This window comes from Oncorhynchus mykiss, chromosome 16, assembly GCF_057628025.1.
Source record: "Oncorhynchus mykiss isolate SJ-2025 chromosome 16, ASM5762802v1, whole genome shotgun sequence".
Taxonomy (NCBI): Eukaryota; Metazoa; Chordata; class Actinopteri; order Salmoniformes; family Salmonidae; genus Oncorhynchus; species Oncorhynchus mykiss.
In genome coordinates, this window is record NC_143037.1 from 57,716,843 (window position 1) to 57,736,469 (window position 19,627).

The 19,627-nt window shown below is 43.9% G+C and overlaps 1 protein-coding gene across 1 annotated transcript; it reads left to right on the forward strand.

Moving 5' to 3' along the window:
* The first annotated feature begins 834 nt into the window (after nt 1-834).
* ifrd2 (interferon-related developmental regulator 2) lies at nt 835-18,262 on the forward strand. The gene is made up of 12 exons (XM_021566547.3): nt 835-1,350; nt 14,109-14,225; nt 14,380-14,467; nt 14,697-14,821; nt 15,187-15,344; nt 15,466-15,519; nt 15,653-15,831; nt 16,067-16,175; nt 16,410-16,538; nt 16,705-16,833; nt 17,046-17,138; nt 17,458-18,262. The coding sequence occupies exons 1-12, from the start codon at nt 1,311-1,313 to the stop codon at nt 17,536-17,538; spliced, it is 1,302 nt and encodes a 433-aa protein (XP_021422222.1). The 5' UTR covers nt 835-1,310; the 3' UTR covers nt 17,539-18,262.
* Nucleotides 18,263-19,627: the final 1,365 nt, after the last annotated feature.

Consider the following 19,627-nt stretch of genomic DNA (forward strand, 5'->3'; position numbering starts at 1 on the left):
TCTATTTTTACTTTATCTTTGTATCTTTATCTTGAACTCTGCGTTGTTGGAAAAGGATCCGTAAGTAAGCATTTCACTGTTAGATTACACCTTCTGTTTACAAAGCGTGTGAAAAATACAATTTGATTGGACAATTTTTCTTAATTTTTTACTCTGCATCGTTGCGAAAGGACTCATAAGTAAGCGTTTCACAGTAAAATTCACACCGGTTGCATTTGGCTCGTTTGACAAAAAAATAAAATTGCCGGACGACCCCAACAGCTGATTTGTTTTGGGGTATTATGGATACTGTAGTTTAGTCGAAGACGAATTCATGCTTTGGGCACTTAAATGAGAATCATCATATGACTACAAAACACAGCTTTGCCTAATATATCTAATAAGAGGTGGGTCTGAAAGCAGTTACCACTTACCCAGGAGAAGATGGTGGATTTGTTAGAACTGGTGCTTTTACTGGTCGACCTTCTTATTATAGCCCAGTGTTCCTGACATGGTTTCGAGGCCTTTTCAGAATTATTGCTCCCATAAATGTGCTGTGTCAAAGGACACTTTGTTGGTAAATAAAATTGACTTTGGGAAGGTTATCAACACGACTCGGATTGTGAAAAGCAGAAATGTCAGGTTGAAAATGATTGTGGATACGGCAACAGTTATTAGGAATAACAGTATATGTTTCTGTTGACATGATTTTTAAATGCTGCTTAATCCTATAGTTAGATTGTCTGAGCATGATAGAGAAAGTTTGAAGAGGGATGGAGTTTTTGGGGAGGGTTTGATAGAAGTTAATGGGATTTGTTTTTTCTTAGTACAGAATTAGGCAAACCATGATTGATCGCACACTCCAGTGCAATAGGTGGCGGCATACACCTTAAACGTTTGCTTGTGGAACGCCTTTATACCAAAGAAGAAGATGTGTGAATTTGGAACAGCAACGTGCTCGATACTCCATTCCAAACACTTTAAAAAACATGTTGTATCTCAATCTGGCATTAGATATCGGTTACCCGGGGACAATCACAGGTAATGAAGAAAAACAAATTCCTCGACTTGTAAAGCCAACTCCACATCATCTGCGGTGGTGAAACGTGGTGCCACTAAAAACAAGTGGGGGATCGAGTCTAGCTAACGTTAATTATTTTTGTTTTTGATATATGGTGTCATCACACTAATTAAGATCTTGAATACATCGTGACCTCCGAGGTAGTTTTCAAAAGACTGTCAAGGCCTTGAATATTAATTGTTCAGTTTCGGCTCCGGGGGTGCCCTGTTGAGACTTGGAAGTGAATTTGTGAAGAAACCTGATTGGCGACATGCCAAGGAGTAAAAAAGGGAAACGTAGTTCAAACAAGGGTAAGTTGGCTAACTGCTGTCTTATTTGTTAACATATGATTATGTGTAGCAAAGGGCTAATATATATTATTTGCATCACAATCTAAGCTGGCATAAATGCTGTGCAACTGCCTGAATTGATCGGTTCCATATGGAACAAAGTTGCTACACTACAGTAGTTAGCTACTTTCTCATAGAATGACCATTATTTGTAGCAATGCTTTGACAAACTGGTGTTTGATAATAGCTAGCTATCTAACACCTTATATAACTGCTATAACACACTATATATCTGTACAGTATGCAGTGTTTTGTTTGCATTCTGAGCTAGACAATTTGTTTATCTTGCTCAGTACGTTAGCTAGCTAGCTAGATTTATTTGCAAGCAATTTTGCCTTAGCTAGCTAACTTTGCTTGTTATAATTGACCACTTGATCATTTTATTTCATCATTATTTATGCAGTTAAGTCGATTGAGGACACATTCTTATTTACAGTGACCTGTCATACATCAATAAACAACAATTGCAGTATACATAACTATCTAAATACACATCAATTACACAATACATGAAAAGCAAACGCATTCAAAGTGACATTGCCACATAGCTCTAACATAGTAGCTTGTGCACTGGGAGTATTCCTAGCAAGGCTGGTGTTAGTCTGAAAAAGAGACCTAATGGCATGTGCCTGTGATTTGTGGTGGGGAGTTGATTCTTTGCCCTTCGACCCGAGCTTCGATTCCTACTACCACTAAGATTCAGTATTTTGCAATGGAGGAGATGAGTAGTTGAAAGAGCAAGAAAATGCAGGGTCACTGGTAGGCAGGTGGGCCACCAGGCAGTACAGTCAGAACCATGTATCGGTAAACAAAAGATGTAGGCCTATATCGCAATACTGTATCTCTGTTTCTTGGCCTGCAATGGCTCGTACATTCACTAAATTAGAGGCTATCAATGAGTAGGCTGACATCAATGTGCTGGAGCTCAGGGTGGTTCGCCTGGCTCTTCAACAGTTCCAGCCCTATCTGGTAGGACAACATTTCCTGATCCAATGGCTTGGGAGCTCTTGCCGTGGGCCCAGTCCCACCGGATGGGGGCCTGGAGTCTACACCACGGGTTGGCAACCTTTTTTCTGTTGAGTGCCAATTTACAATTTATCCTACCATTTCTAACGATCTGCGTGTCAGTTAGGATGTTCATATGTGCATTACAGCTAATTGTGTATTGAATGTTTAATTGCCCACAAACAGAAGAATTCCATAACTGAACGAAACATATCAAGCACTCGTAAGTAGACTCACCTCTTTATTTAAAAATAACTTAATACTCTCGTAGCCTATAGCTGTCTTTGTTAGTCAAGTTGCAGCACTCCTGGGCTACAGCACACCAAGATGGTAAAACATACTACCGCATCTGTTAACTTAGAGGCGCTGTCCATTAGCACCACGGAGCTCCACTATAGGCCCAGCTACATCAGATGAGCGATGCCACACCAAGGCGCTGTTCATTAGCACCACGGAGCACCACCATAGGCCGAGCTACATCAGATGAGCAATACCACACCAAGGCGCTGTCCATTAGCACCACGGAGCTCCACTATAGGCCGAGCTACATCAGATGAGCGAAGCCACACCAAGGCGCTGTCCATTAGCACCACGGAGCTCCACTATAGGCCGAGCTACATCAGATGAGCAATGCCACACAAAGGTGCTGTCCATTAGCACCACGGAGCTCCACTGTAGGCCTAGCTACATCAGATGAGCGATGCCACACCAAGGTGCTGTCCATTAGCACCACGGAGCTCCACTATAGGCCTAGCTACATCAGATGAGCGATGCCACACCAAGGTGCTGTCCATTAGCACCACGGAGCTCCACTATAGACCGAGCTACATCAGATGAGCGATGCCACACCAAGGCGCTGTCCATTAGCACCATGGAGCTCCACTATAGACCGAGCTACATCAGATGAGCGATGCCACACCAAGGTGCTGTCCATTAGCACCACGGAGCTCCACTATAGGCCGAGCTACATCAGATGAGCGATGCCATACCAAGGCCGCTGTCTTCGCTCCTTTTTAAAACGCATCTATAGATCTTTGTATTCTACTTCCTGATTTTTGCCATTGATTTGTCGGGTTTGTAAGTTTTTCCTTTTGTGCTTATTATTCCATTGCGTTATGTGTATTTGTCTGACATGCAGTTGTGGTTAGCAGATTTAAAGCAATGGTCATTTTAATTTTGAAGTGTGCTTTATTGTGACTTGATGGCCTGTGTTAGTGGTTTTATGTATATTTTGTAAAGCTGTCTAAATGTTGGTTTTATTTATGTTTTTGAATGATGGACAATATTCGTTTGAGTTTTATCAAGATAGAATCCAGATTTCATTGTGGTGAGACACTTCACTGTTTTCAATTGCATTTATCAGACATTTTGATTGTTTATATGGAAATGTTGTTAGAACATTTGGAAATATGATTTATACATCTTTGTTAATAATAAATCATGTGTTTTAAATTGCTCCTCCATTCATTTTTGTGGAAGTCACATTTCAATATAGGCTACAGAACTACAAAGGCCAAATAATATGTGATTAAAAAAACTAACATTTATTTAAAAATACAAGGTTCAATAAAAAAGACAGACGACTGTTAGGCCTAACAACAACCCTAAACATAATGTGTTATCATGTCCATAACTACTGCTGAGAATCGTAGCCTACTCAGTCTCTTGTCTCCCCCGTCTAATTCCATATCCCCTGCAACACACACTCTCACATTACTAATTGCTGAAATTTACTGGCATGAACATTACAAGGTTATATAATTTTGTATTGAAAATCACATCTTACCGATCACATCTTACCGATTTTTAATGCGATCCTTGTCCCTGCTTTCCATAGCTGAGCCGCGTAATATCTGGGCTATATTAGGAGACTGAGCTGCACACAGGCCTCTGAGTGGTCAGCCGGCAGCGTGAGGGGCTCAGTATTGACTTAATGTGTGAAAAGTTTGCATAGATACGTGGATTTGAATGCTGAAAGCATTGCACAGATGCAACCTTCTTCAGACTGTCATTTCACTGGCAGGCTCTCCCAACATTGGATAATGGAGGCCCCTTGATTGCTCTGTCCCTTCCAGTTCTTTGCGCAGCTCCATGAATTTTGATGACCAAAGGGAGGATGCCTTGAGCTCGATCAGCTGCATTTCAAAGTCCTTGGTTCCCATCCAATGAAACACAGACCGATCCAAGTCGCTCTCCTCAAAGTTGTCTGGCTTGATCAAAAAATAAAACATTGGGCCATGTTCCTTGAAGTCTTTAAATCTGACAGAGAACTCCGACTTTAGCTCCCCCATGTACACTCCGATGGCGTCAGTACTGACTATTGCGTTGACAGCCCTTTTGAGTTGCTTGAAGTAGCGGAATGTTCCACTTTGAATATCCCGCTAGTAAACTTCTTCTAGCTTGGCAACGAATGCCTTCCATGCATGGAACCCATCCAGCACTGTTTGGCCTGAATCCTGCAGGCGCAGGTTGAGCTCATTGAGGTAACCTGTGACGTCAGTGTAACACATCAGTTTTACAAGCCAATCCTCAAGCTCTGGGTAGTTTTGGCCCTTTTCAGCCAGAACGGCTTTAACCTTATCCAAACACTCCACAAACTGTTCCAGAAACTTCCCTCTACTGACACTGCAGTGAAGAGGCAAGTCTTGGTGGATTTGTTCAATCTCTTGCAACAGTGACCAAAACTGGCTGTGTCAGAGACAAGTGAGCAACAAGGAAATTCACAATTTGAACTACAGAAGCTATCACAGTACCTAAAATCGGAATTTGAAATCTTGGAACAGATTCTCTTGGTGAATGACAGTGTAATTTAAACACAGGGTGGCCAATCTAGTCTTCAATCAGCTTTGCGAATAGTTTGTTTCCCTACCATTAGTGGGGGCACTGTCAGTTGTAATGGCGAACGTTTTTAATATCGACACCACTCTCCTCAAAATGATCTGTGAAGGCTTTTGCTACATCTTCCCCTTTAGTGTTACTATGCATGGGTTTTGGACAAAGCAGCTCCTCACCTACCTGCTCTGAGTCACAGTATCTGACTACTGCTATACGTGGAATGTCATTCACTGGTGCGCATTGTCTAATATTAAAGAAGTCTCTGGGTATTGCTCAGAGCCTTATGATAAGCTGGAGACCACACTGTCTACCAAGAGTTCTCATCTATATTATTTGTAGCTGTCCATTTACCACCACAAACCGATGCTGGCACTAAGGCCTCACTCAACCAGCTGCATAAGGCCAAAAGCAAACAAGAAAATGCTCATCCAGAAGCAGCGCTCCTAGTGGCCGTGGACTTTAATGCAGGCAAACTTAAATCCGTTTTACCTCATTTCTACCAGCATGTCACATGTGAAACCAGAGGGGGAAAAAAAACTCTAGACCACCTTTACTCCACACACAGAGACGCATACAGAGCTCTCCCTCGCCCTCCATTTGGCAAATCTGACCATAATTATATCCTCCTGATTCCTGCTTACAAGCAAAAACTAAAGCAGGAAGTACCAGTGACTCGCTCAATACGGAAGTGGTCAGATCGTCAAAGACTCCAGTCACCCAAGTCATAGACTGTTCTCTCTGCTACCGCACGGCAAGCTGTACCGGAGCGCCAAGTCTAGGACCAAAAGGCTCCTTGACAGCTCTACCCCCATTTCGTGGGGCTCCCGAGCGGTCTAAGGCACTGCATCTCCGTGCCAGAGGCGTCACTACAGACCTTGGGTCGAAGCCAGGCTGTATCACATCCGGCCGTGATTGGGAGTCCCATAGGGCGGCGAATTGGCCCAGCGTCGTCTGGGGTAGGCCGTCATTGTAAATAAGAATTTATTCTTAACTGACTTGCCTAGTTAAATAAAGGTTACACAGACACCAAACCCAACTGACCAAAAAGTTATTTTGTTGGCATTTACATATGTTCCCATTACCAGTAAAACATAATCAAAACATTTCTTTCACTTACTTGCTGTGCTGTTTCATTGTTCATTTGTTCAGTCTTTTCATTCTCAACCAAGATTACATCATACATGTCAAGCAGTGAAGTTTCAGCTGTCTGTCCGTGGCGCCTGTTCCTCGGTGCGCACCGTCTCTACGTCCGTTTCCATCTTGTCCAGCTGTGTATGTAACATTTCAAGTAAACTAAGGCTGGGCGATATGGCCAAAATATATCTCATGGTATTTTTTTGGGACATTATTTTATGTTTTTTTTTTTTGTTCTAAATTTGCTTTATGAGTAGTGTGTGACCCTAGGGTGGGGAGATATATATTATTTCAATGGGTCTTTCTCCATTCGGAGTGTTTTATATTGTTCAACTTCAACCTAAAATAATTTCCTGCATTTCCATCAATTTCTGCATTTTCTTCGCTCATTTGGGATCATTTCAACACTGCCACGATATGGGCAGAAATACTAGGCCTTATTTTTAACCAAACGTTGCAATTGTGATTTAGATCAAAACACTTGGATGAACTTTTGGTATCATGGAAATAGAATGTTTATTATAATTCTATATTTATAATCTAAATAATATTGGGCACTTTGAATACAGTGTTTGACATGACAACGAATGAAAATGCCATGGACGAGTTAGTGACAGGGTAGGAACCAAAGTGATGTTCAGTGTTTCCTAGCGGATCATATAATCTTTGGCTACATTAAATGTTTCTTCATGTAGCCAACATATTCATGCTTCACCTATTCCTTTTTGATTTAGTAGATACTGTTGCACAAACAACATGCATGTATTAGCTAGCTACGTTTTCTCTGACTCAGTACTTTTATTAGCTAGCCAGCTAACTAGCAATTATCATTAGTGGCTAACACGATTTAGCTTGACATGCTAAGAAAATACAAACTAGCTGTTTGCAGATGTAAGAAACACAAACTAATATTGTAATTATAGAACGCTTGTGGATTTATATTAAGATCAAAGTGGAAACAACAACATTGTCATCAACATTGTTGCATGTGCTGCATTGACCATGCAGACTGAACGAAAGTGTCTCGTGGTCAAGCAACAACAAATGCGCTCCTTGAGTAATGGGGTGGGACTACATCTCTGTGGAAAGCGGCATGGAGAGGGAGAGAGCAGAGAGGGTTGACTTAAGTAGCGGAGTAAACTATAAAAATGGACGTATCACATTCAACAAACCAAACATACAAATACCGTTATAGAAGGTAAAGTAAAAACCCAAACTGGTCTGTGCATAAATACCGGTGTATATAGTAAAATACGGTATACCGCCCAGCCCTAACGTAAACCCTGTTTATTGTCTGCATCGAAGTAGTGGTCCTTTTACCTAGCATCGAGCATTGTGGCGACACAGTAAAGAGGCTCAGATAGCATGCCACCAAATCGCATGTTCACAACCTTGAGTACTTTTGTAGCAGCAGCGGTATGATAACCAGCACATTCTTGAGCATACAGTATGGCTTTCTTCAGTACAAAATCCTTGTCGAACCACTGTGCTGTCAGACTCCGCATGCTCATGGGGCTGACATCGCTGGTCTAAATGTCAGTCGTGAAGCTAATATCAGTGACGCCCATAGCAAGTAGCTCATACATGTGCATTTCAACAATACTGTGTAACTCTGGTAGTGCAACATCTGAAAAATAGTGTGTACCGGGGCTCGATCAGTCGGCGAAAGCCAACATCATCCACGACAGAGATTTTCCTGCAAAATCATGAAAGCCCATTGGCTAATCAGGTTGGACATACCTTGGGAACTACAATATTGCCTTAAACTGTTGGAATTTGGATCTGCACCGCCTCCATCTTCGGGCTTGGCCTCTGAGGCGTTCGTTAGTGGACCTGTCTAGGCCTTTAGGACAATGTGGTGAACACAGTGCGGAGCGCCATGGTTTCTTCCACCAATGCGTCATATCAAATGTGGTGGGGCATATTCTGTACCTGGTGTGAGAGCCATATGTGCAAATGGTTTTAGTCACTGCTCAATGCAGGCCGAGGGACATTCCACATTGAGAGTATAGCCGTTATCTCGGCATGCCACGACGAAGTTCATTGCGCTCCAAATTTATGGAGCTTGACGTCTGTGTCCAGCAATGGCCCACTCGGTGCCAAACTGGAACGTTAACGTGGTGCTGTCAGTGCTTGTTGAGCCCCTAAAGTCAAGGACTTTGAAGCATCTATCGATGAAGGTGGCATTCCTGTTGGCTATTACCTCAACTAAGAGGGTGAGCGAACTTCATGATTTTTCAGTGTGCGCTGAATGTGTTTATGAATGGGTCCAGACGAGGACTGTCACCCTCCGTCTTAACCTCTCATTCTTGCCGAAGGTCCTGTTTGACAGATGCGAACTGACCCTTACGTTTGTCCGCATATGCTCCTCCTTCGGATGAGCTGGGTGTTATTCCCCCCCATGTGTGCTGTGCCCACTTACATTACACAGTGGCTGGCAATACGACAGTCTGATCGGCTATTAGTTTGCTATGGTGAGAGTTCTTGGCCAGAGCCTATCGATACAAAGACTCACATTGGATTGTGGACATTTACACTTACTACAGCATATCAGCTGTAGGTATATACAGTGCCTTGCGAAAGTGTTCGGCCCCCTTGAACTTTGCGACCTTTTGCCACATTTCAGGCTTCAAACATAAAGATATAAAACTGTATTTTTTTGTGAAGAATCAACAACAAGTGGGACACAATCATGAAGTGGAACGACATTTATTGGATATTTCAAACTTTTAACAAATCAAAAACTGAAAAATTGGACGTGCAAAATTATTCAGCCCCTTTACTTTCAGTGCAGCAAACTCTCTCCAGAAGTTCAGTGAGGATCTCTGAATGATCCAATGTTGACCTAAATGACTAATGATGATAAATACAATCTACCTGTGTGTAATCAAGTCTCCGTGTAAATGCACCTGCACTGTGATAGTCTCAGAGGTCCGTTAAAAGCGCAGAGAGCATCATGAAGAACAAGGAACACACCAGGCAGGTCCGAGATACTGTTGTGAAGAAGTTTAAAGCCGGATTTGGATACAAAAAGATTTCCCAAGCTTTAAACATCCCAAGGAGCACTGTGCAAGCGATAATATTGAAATGGAAGGAGTCTCAGACCACTGCAAATCTACCAAGACCTGGCCGTCCCTCTAAACTTTCAGCTCATACAAGGAGAAGACTGATCAGAGATGCAGCCAAGAGGCCCATGATCACTCTGGATGAACTGCAGAGATCTACAGCTGAGGTGGGAGACTCTGTCCATAGGACAACAATCAGTCGTATATTGCACAAATCTGGCCTTTTATGGAAGAGTGGCAAGAAGAAAGCCATTTCTTAAAGATATCCATAAAAAGTGTTGTTTAAAGTTTGCCACAAGCCACCTGGGAGACACACCAAACATGTGGAAGAAGGTGCTCTGGTCAGATGAAACCAAAAATGGAACTTTTTGGCAACAATGCAAAACGTTATGTTTGGCGTAAAAGCAACACAGCTGAACACACCATCCCCACTGTCAAACATGGTGGTGGCAGCATCATGGTTTGGGCCTGCTTTTCTTCAGCAGGGACAGGGAAGATGGTTAAAATTGATGGGAAGATGGATGGAGCCAAATACAGGACCATTCTGGAAGAAAACCTGATGGAGTCTGCAAAAGACCTGAGACTGGGACGGAGATTTGTCTTCCAACAAGACAATGATCCAAAACATAAAGCAAAATCTACAATGGAATGGTTAAAAATAAACATATCCAGGTGTTAGAATGGCCAAGTCAAAGTCCAGACCTGAATCCAATCGAGAATCTGTGGAAAGAACTGAAAACTGCTGTTCACAAATGCTCTCCATCCAACCTCACTGAGCTCGAGCTGTTTTGCAAGGAAGATTGGGAAAAAATGTCAGTCTCTCGATGTGCAAAATTGATAGAGACATACCCCAAGCGACTTACAGCTGTAATCGCAGCAAAAGGTGGCGCTACAAAGTATTAACTTAAGGGGGCTGAATAATTTTACACGCCCAATTTTTCAGTTTTTGATTTGTTAAAAAAGTTTGAAATATCCAATAAATGTCGTTCCACTTCATGATTGTGTCCCACTTGTTGTTGATTCTTCACAAAAAAAATAAAGATATAAAACTGTATGTTTGAAGCCTGAAATGTGGCAAAAGGTCGCAAAGTTCAAGGGGGCCGAATACTTTCGCAAGGCACTCTACTCATACCTACTAGAGGAGTAGGTATATCGTGGGCACTGCTTTGAGGAGTTCCTCTCAATTACATTTGCGCCTCTGCCAGTTGCGCATCGTCTAGCACCTGTTTCTAGGTACATCGAGTCATTGTTGCCCCCGCAAATGAGGTCGGGACTGCTGTGGTGGGTTTTGCCCAAACCCTGAGTGGGAACGGAGGGACATAGCCCTGAGCTCAGTCCTACGGGACTTTGCTCTCTGTCTGTCCCTTACCTAGTTCACCGATTTGAATCTGGTATTGTGATACCATATTGGCGTGATCCAATATAGTGCTACATATCAAAGGTTACTTATGTAACCACGGTTATGTGAGCTATTGGATCTCTCCAATCTTCTCTGTGATCTACGGCTCCTCAAAGGACACGAGGTGGAAGTAGTGTGGCGGCAGCTATTTAAGGTGGTCAGTCGCAGAACTACCCGGTACACCGGACTAATCTCATATTCTTTCTCGGCACCTCGGAAGGCTACCATATTGGAGTGATCCAATAGCTCACATAACCGTGGTTACATGTGTAAACTTAGTTGTCCGCCCTTGTTTAATGTTGAAATCAAGTGTCCTTCCTGAATAAGATGCTTTTCTTTCTCAGAATGAGACTGTCATTGCTGAATGCTGAGACTTTTTGCCACGTGTGCAGGTGGCCAAATGTCAGCATAGTGGTAGAAACATTCAAATTACGGATCCTAAGGAACTTCTGCCCATATATAAAGGAATGTTTTTATGCTCATTGCACATTCATAAAACACAAACTAGACAGCTAGCCCGTAGGTCTGGCTAAAATACGGTACGTGACACTCCAAGGCCGTGCGCAAATGAAACTGATGATTAGTTTTCCACCATGTTCATTGATATTCCATATTTTAGTAGGGTCAGTTGGTACAAATGGTATGGATAGAAAGGTTAAGGCCTTTAGGACAATGTCTCCATGTGTTTCTGCGTCCATATGACCGATTCTGTTGGACCAAACCTCAAATGCAAATAGCTAGTTGAAACTGCTTTCTGTCAGAGAGGAAGAAGTGATCTTCCATCTTTGTTGTGAGTGGCAAGGCGAGGGCCTTGGTGTGTGCGACTGGGAAGTTGCACAGAAGGAGCGAAAGAGACGAGACCAAAAAGACAAATGCTCATATAAACAAACAAATTAAACCTTGATTCTTGCAGTACTGGCATTTGGAACATTGCGTTCAAACAAAGTAGAATTGATTTGATCTATCGCCCAGCCCTAGTCCCTAGGCTGGCAGGGAGCTCTGCCCCCGGTCAATTGTCAGCATAGTGGTAGAAACGGTAAAATGACATTCTAATGAATGTTTGCTCAACTGGAATACTTTAGCTAGCTATCTCCAAGTAAAATCCATGTTTATAACAACCACGGAGTAATCTATATTAGATATCTCCATGTGACCAGTAGTAAAGATGGTAGAATTCATCTTATTGCTGTTCAATTGATGAGAATGATCAAACAGGACAGGTTACACAGAGAAGTGTCTGGTGAAAGCAAGAGCTGCACTGCTGAGAGCAACATGAAGAAGGAGAGGAGGTTTACTCTCTAATAGTCTCTTCCTCCATCCATGGCCAACCTTTCATCCCTTCTCCCTGCACCTGAACCCCTTAACAGGCTGTCACAGACAGGGGGTTATACAGTTGTATCTGTTGGCCAAGGGCCCTGTCTCTCAAAGGTAACACAGCAGGACTCCAACCCCTGGCCTGCTTCAAATCTTATTCACCGTTCATGTAACCTGGACCCACGTACTAATGTGTCCCTACATCACCTGGACTAATTGGACGCCCATGGCCATCTGTTAACTATTCCCACTTGACCATCACATCCCAGTACTTCTCCACCCACTTGACTAACTCATCTTTACCGTTCGTCATTGTTACAGTTCATATGATATTGCATGGCTCATGACTTTACAGGTGTAGTAGCTAGGTTTGAATATTCCAAACAATGTCCTCGGGAGTTCCTTGCCATATGTTTTACCCTGCCTCATGTCACTCCGGCTGGTCCCAGGGTTCTCAGCCTTCTCTCTCCCTCTCTGTCCTACGAACACTGTATCCACATCTTGGATACCCCCAGCTCCACTGTCCCCTCTGCACATGTTGGCCAACTCACTGACCTAACTCCTCTCATAGAGGCTTCATTCAGAATGCTGCATAAACCATGGCATTACCATTCGTCAGCTTTCCCATCTCTTACACCGTGTGTTTGTTTTTCTTATCTGTGGTTTCGAGCTTAGGCAGCAGGGAAGTTGCTTATGTTTTGAAAAGCTCAGTTAAAGACCCAATTGGCCAAGACTAAGTTTTGAGACTTGTGGGGACAGGAAGCCCCTTCATCTCACTGGCTGTGTCTGGAAAAGAAAAGCCCTGTCACACACTCAAGCGCCTCCCCTTGTCATGACTGAGGTGCAGACACTTGTGGAAAGCTTGAGTGATTGCCATAGGCTGACACGTGCATAGTGCTGGCTGTGAACACTCTGCCTGAGGTTCAAGGTTGAGTACCAGTAAGTCACGTGACTGATAAGGGCCCACTCGGTACAGTATGATCACTAGAGACAGAGAAGGTGACTTATGGGAATGAATTACAGTACCAGTCAAAAGTTTGGACACCTACTCATTAAAGGGTTTTTCTTTATTTTGACTATTTTCTACATTGTAGAATAATAGCGGAGACATCAAAACTATAAAATAACACATGGAATCATGTAGTAACCAAACAAGTTCAACAAATCAAAATATATTTTATATTTGAGGTTCTTCAAAGTAGCCACCCTTTGCTTTGATGACACTAAATGAATGGACATGCTTCCTGGAGGCCATTGTTGATACAGTACTTTTGGTCATGCAGTGTATTCTAGGACGTCATAGTAAATGACAATGTGGAGCCTGGTCAGGCTTCCCCCAGCCCTAGAGCCATTCAACAGGGAGGTGATTTTACAGCTTGATTCCCTGCATCAGGTCTGTCATCCCGGTGAACTTTCCCCCAGTAAAGCTCTCTGCTGGGGCTGGGCAGGCTGATTTTTGCGGTTCAACCTGGGGATCCAACTTCACTGATAAACTAAGAAAGGTCTGTCTTGAAGGATGAATTCCTTTGAGCCTAGGTATGCTAGGTCTTGATCACTGGAGTAAGGCAGTGTGGCCATGTGTGACGATATCCTCACTGTCTCTGCCATCTGTCAGGATAGGGCCACAGTCTGGTAGCTGTACTAGGGGCAGTGTCAGTCAGTTGGCTCGGCTGTGTCTGAGGGATTAACACTTCAGGCAGCGGCCGCCCGCAACCAGCCTTCCCAGTTTAGCTGCATGTGACGTGCCCGTGTGTGTCAGCACTGGGGAGAGAATAGACTTTGGTCTCTACAAGGGTCCTCGGATGTCATTACTGACAGAGACAGACAGCTGAGTGAGCCACTGACAGAGACCACGTTCACCTCAAACTCACACTCCTATCTCTCTGCATCTCTTTCCCTTTTTCTCTTGCTCTCACCTACTATCCTCCACTCTCCTTGTTCTTTCTATCCTCCGTTCTCTCTCATAGGGGGGAGGAATGGGGTGAAGGGTGGGTCTGGTGCCAGTGATGATGACCTGGCATCTGATGTGCTCAGTCACTACAGCAGTGCCAGCGAGAACGCCTCGGTGCTGGACGACAGCCCAGGTGGGTACACACACACACACACACACAAGCTAAGTCAACATTCATGTGCTCTCACACCACTAAACACAGGTGCATCATCCAAAGAAGCGTCATGCAGTTGATATAAGCTCTTTGTTTTGGCGCTTACCTGTCGTTTCCTCTGTGTCCACCACAGGAGCAGGTGAGCCACTAGATGAACAGACTGCCCAGGAAGAGACCGAGGACAAGCTGAAACAATGCATAGACAACCTGATGGACAAGAGGTGGGTCTCGCAGGATTTAAAATGTTTTTACAGAGGGACTTACTGTACACCTAACTTCTCAGAACTAAAGCCACCAACGTTGCTAGTACTTGGGTAAATGGACATGAGGAACATAAGATCAGCTTCAACATAATGGTGTGGTGTAAGAGGTGTCCTCTCATATAACTACAGCGTTAGGCAGAGCTGTGTGGAGACATACTGACGTGCCCCTTCCTCCTGTCCCTCGCAGTGCAAAGACACGCCTGGCAGCCCTGGAGTCTCTGAGAGGGGCCTTCTCATCCAGGCTGCTCTGTGACTTCCTGACAGAGAGACGCCTCACCATCAGCGACTGCCTGGAGAGGAGCCTGCGCAAGGGTGAGACTGACACCGTGCGACTGTCTGTGATGATGGTGGAGGGAGGAAGCTAGAGGCTGAATTTACCTACTCAATCTAGTCAAACGCAGGTTACTTTAGGTGGTGCTAGGCCAAGGAGATGAATTTGACCCGCACACACTGTTTGGTCTACCATGCCTTTATTTGGCTGGAAAATAAACATTGCTGATCCAGTGGATCGTCTTCAAGTATACCTGAATTTAAGCTCTATGAATTCAGAGTTTTTCTTGACAAAGTCCTGCAATAGCCTGACTTCTCTTGTTGACCTTAATGATTGTAAAAGGTTTCTTACCCTTGACCCTTTTTCTCCCTCTTTCTGTCCATCATTCTCTCCATTCTCCTCTCAGGTGGTGGAGAGGAGCAGGCTGCAGCGGCCACAGTGTGTGCCCAGCTGTGTGTGCAGCTGGGCGGGGGGGACGAGAGCGAGGAGGGCTTCAAGATCCTTCGACCCGTCCTCAGCGCCATCATGATTGACGGCTGTGCCAGTGTGGCCGCCCGCCAGAGCGTGAGTGTCACCATTGGCCTTCACCACAGTCCTGCTGTCGACTGCAGTTTTCCACTGAAAGTGCATGTATTCTTATAAGCCCACTCAGAGTTGAAGTGTTCCCTCTTTGTTTCCCTGTCAGTGTGCCAGTGCTCTGGGTATGTGCTGCTATGTTTCTGCTGCGGAAGATGGAGAGGTGAGAATCTCTAGAAATCCTTTTCATTCTATTTCTCTGTAGCTGGAATAGAAACGTAATATGGCAAATCGCGTACTTAATTTAATGTTTCTCCTTCACTGTCTGTCTTAATCGCTCTCTCTCGCTCTGGCAGGACTTGGTCAAATCCATGAGTCACCTGGAAAGTGTGTTCACCACGTCGTACCCCAACTTTGAGGGCACCCTGCCCACCCCCAAGGCCGGTACCCCTGGGCTCCACAGCGCCGCCCTGCACGCCTGGGCTCTACTCGTCACCCTCTGCCCCGCCTCCCGCCTCACTGTGCTGCTAGACATGTGAGGAAAACACACAGAACAGGGCAGCGTCTTAAATGACACCATTCCCCGTGTACTACAGTGGTGCAGTACATTTGGACAAATTGGTGGAATAAATGGGGAATAGGCTGCTATTTCACATACAGACAGGATCTTGCCAATGAGGGGAAAAACAGCAAGATGGCACCTTAAATAAAAAGTGAATTTAACCTGTTGGTTTGCTCATCTCACTTCCTTTGTCTCCTATTGTGCTCAGACATCTACTCAAGCTACAGGCCTGCCTGGAGAGCAGCGATGTGAACTACAGGATAGCTGTGGGGGAAACCATCGCCCTGCTGGTTGAACTGGGAAGAGATATAGACAGGGTATGTTCTGCCTCGTGACCAACCAGGGGCTGTAGGTTTAGCCTTTTAGATCACAATGAATAAGATTAGACATTGAGGACCTGATCCTAGATCAGCAGTCTTATTCTGAGACACTTTGTGAATACAGTCCCTGGTCTTATTCACACAGGCTATAACACAATATGGATCCAATGTAGATCCCATGGAGAGGAAGTGAGGAAATATCCCTCCTTATCCTTGTGTTTTTCTCTGTAGGAATTTGAAGACAGCGACATGCTGTGTGAGTGCCTGAAAGGTCTGGCCACTGACGGGAACAAACACCGTGCCAAGAACGACAGGAGGAAACAGCGCTCCATATTCAGAGAGGTGCTGCACTACATAGAGGTGAGGAACCACCCGTCCCTCCACATACACTTCTAACGGTGCTTAATGGGTTTAAAATTCACCCCAGACCAGTCTCTCTAACTGGAGACCATAGGTCAGTGTGAGACATAAATAACTATATAATGTTGATTTTAATATTGAAATATTCTCTCCCCCGCCTGTGCAGAATGAGGACTTCACAGAAGAGAAGATCCGCTTTGGTGTGGAGGGCATCTACATTGACAGCTGGATGCGCAGGAGGGTCTACGATGCCTTCAAAGAGGTGCTGGAGTCTGGAGTGAGACACCACCTTCAGGTTAGGACAAATTCTAGGTCTAGAAGTGTTTGTGAGGTAAATGTACTTTTTTACAGCAGAGATATCTGGTATCTCAACAATGTTCTAATCAAATGTCTGAAAGGGTTTTGATGCTTGTTTGCCTATGCTTTCTCATGTATCATTTAGTAATTGCTAATAGTCAGCTTGTCATTCTATGATATTTAAGGGTGTGCCTGGTCTTGTCTATGTAGTTTAATCCGTTGCTGAGGGATATCTTTGGCCTGGGACCCCCTCTGATTCTGGACTCCTCCGTCAAAGCCAGCAAGATCTCCCGTTTCGAGAAGGTGACCCCACGTCCTATGAACTTTAAAATGTCTGTAAACCCACCAGCAGATTACCACTGCCCTGAAACCATAACCACTGCCCTAAAACCAGAAAATACTGTTCAACAACCACACACATATCATGTGAGATCTCCACTGTCTAATGAAATATATGTCGGTTAAACAAAATGTACCTGCCCATTAGCTTCTTTAGCAGGTACTATGACATGTTATGGGTTTGCCTAGTCTTTACAGGACCCAATAGAAACCTGTCCTCCATATTGGTATTCTTCATTTTGAATGGTGTAAATCGAACCTGTTGATTTTATTTCCCTCACAGCATCTGTTCAACTCAGCGGCCTTCAAAGCCAGGACTAAACTAAGGAACAAAGTGAGGGACAAGAGAGCAGATGTGATGTGAGGAATGAAAGAGAGGATTGGAGGAGAGGAATTGATGGAACGTGCCTTGGCCCCATAGGATGGAGACCCTGAGGAGAAGAATACTGGGGTATATTTATTGAAGCGAAATGTTTGTAACGTTGCAGATAGAAATGTAATGAATAGAGCTGACATGATTTCCTTTTCCAAATGACAAACAATCCTATCTGTTCTACACAGTACATTTCTATAGGAATGTTCTGTAACTTTACACCCTCTTGAATAGGCCCCTTGCCCAAACTCATCTCACAGGACACAATGGCTGCTGCCAAACCAGGGACTTTGCAGACAATGCAAACTCGTGTGCGTGCATGTTTTTTTTATTTGTAATTTAACACTACATAATAAAATCATGACACCTACGGGACGCCTGAAAATCAAACAGAAAGGTGGTTTATTGTATCTTTTTATTAATATTTTCGGAAGAATATCTTAACCATTTCTGGTCATGTACAGTATTTTATTTTCTAATTTATTGAAAGTGGGAGAACAGTACATTGATTTTTTAAAGGAAGTTCTGTTTACAGACTTCAGATATGGGAAGAGGACAAGGAATGTAAGTTTGGGTGTTTTCATGTATATTTTTATGCTGGTTGGTTGTGCATATAATCTATACATGTAAACTGAACAAAAATATAAATGCAACATGTTGGTCCTGTGTTTCATGAGCTGAAATAAAAGATCCTAGAAAGGGCTTATTTCTCTAATTTTGTGCACAATTTTTTTTCATCTCTGTTAGTGAGCATTTCTCCTTTGCCAAGATAAGGTGGATGGAGTATCCAAAAACTGATTACAGCATAATCATTAACAGGTGCACCTTGTGCTGGGGACAATAAAAGGCCACTCTAAAATGTGCAGGTTTGTCACACAACAATGTCACAGATGTCAAGTTTTGAGGGAGCGTGCAATATCCACCAGAGCTGTTGCCAGAAAATGTTCATTTCTCTACCATAAACTACCTCCAATGTCGATTTGGAGGATTTGGCGGTACGTCCAACCGCAGACCACGTGTAACCATGCCAGCCCAGGACCTCCACATCCGGCTTCACCTGCGGGATCGTCTGAGACCAGCCACCTGGACAGGTAATGAAACTGTGGGTTTGCAAAACCGAAGAATTTCTGCTCAAACTTTCAGGAACTGTCTTGGAATCTCATCTGCATGCTTGTCGTCCTCACCAGGGTCTTGACCTGACTGCAGTTCAGCATTGTAACCAACTTCAGTAGGCAAATGCTCACCTTTGATAGCCACTGGCACGCTGGAGAAGTGTGCTCTTCACGGGTCAATCCTGGTTTCAACTGTACTGGGCAGATAGCAGACAGCGTGTATGGCCTTGTGTGGGCGAGTGGTTTGCTCATGTCAACGTTGTGAACAGAGTACCCCATGGTGGCGGTGAAGTTATGGTATGGGCAGGCATAAGCTATGGACAATGAACACAATTGCATTTTATTGATGGCAATTTGAATGCACAGAGATAACGTGAAGAGATCCAGAGGCCCGTTGTCACACCATTCATCCGCCTCCATCACCTCATGTTTCAGCATGATAATGCACGGCCCCATGTTGCATGGATCTGTTCACAATTTATGGAAGATGAAAATGTCCCAGTTCTTCCACAGCCTGCATACTCACCAGACACGTCACCCATTGAGCATGTTTGGGATGCTCTGGCTCGACATGTACAACAGCGTGTTCCAGTTCCCTCCAATATCCAGCAACTTCACACAGCCATTGAAGAGGAGTGGGACAACATTCCACAGACGTTCCACAGGCCACAATCAATAGCCTGATCACCTCTGTGAAGGAGACGTCGTGCTGGATGAGGCAAATGGGGGTCACACAAGATACTTTTATTTCTTATTGTCTGATCCATGCCCCTACTTAAAAAAAAGGTATTAGTGACAAACAGATGCTTTTCTGTATTACCAGTCATGTGAAATCCATAGATTAAGGGCTAATACATGTATTTCAATTGACTGATTTCCTTATATGAACTGATACTCAGAACAATTTCAAAGATTTTACTATGTTGGTTTTATATTTTTGTTCATTGTCTATACAAATACATATGTAT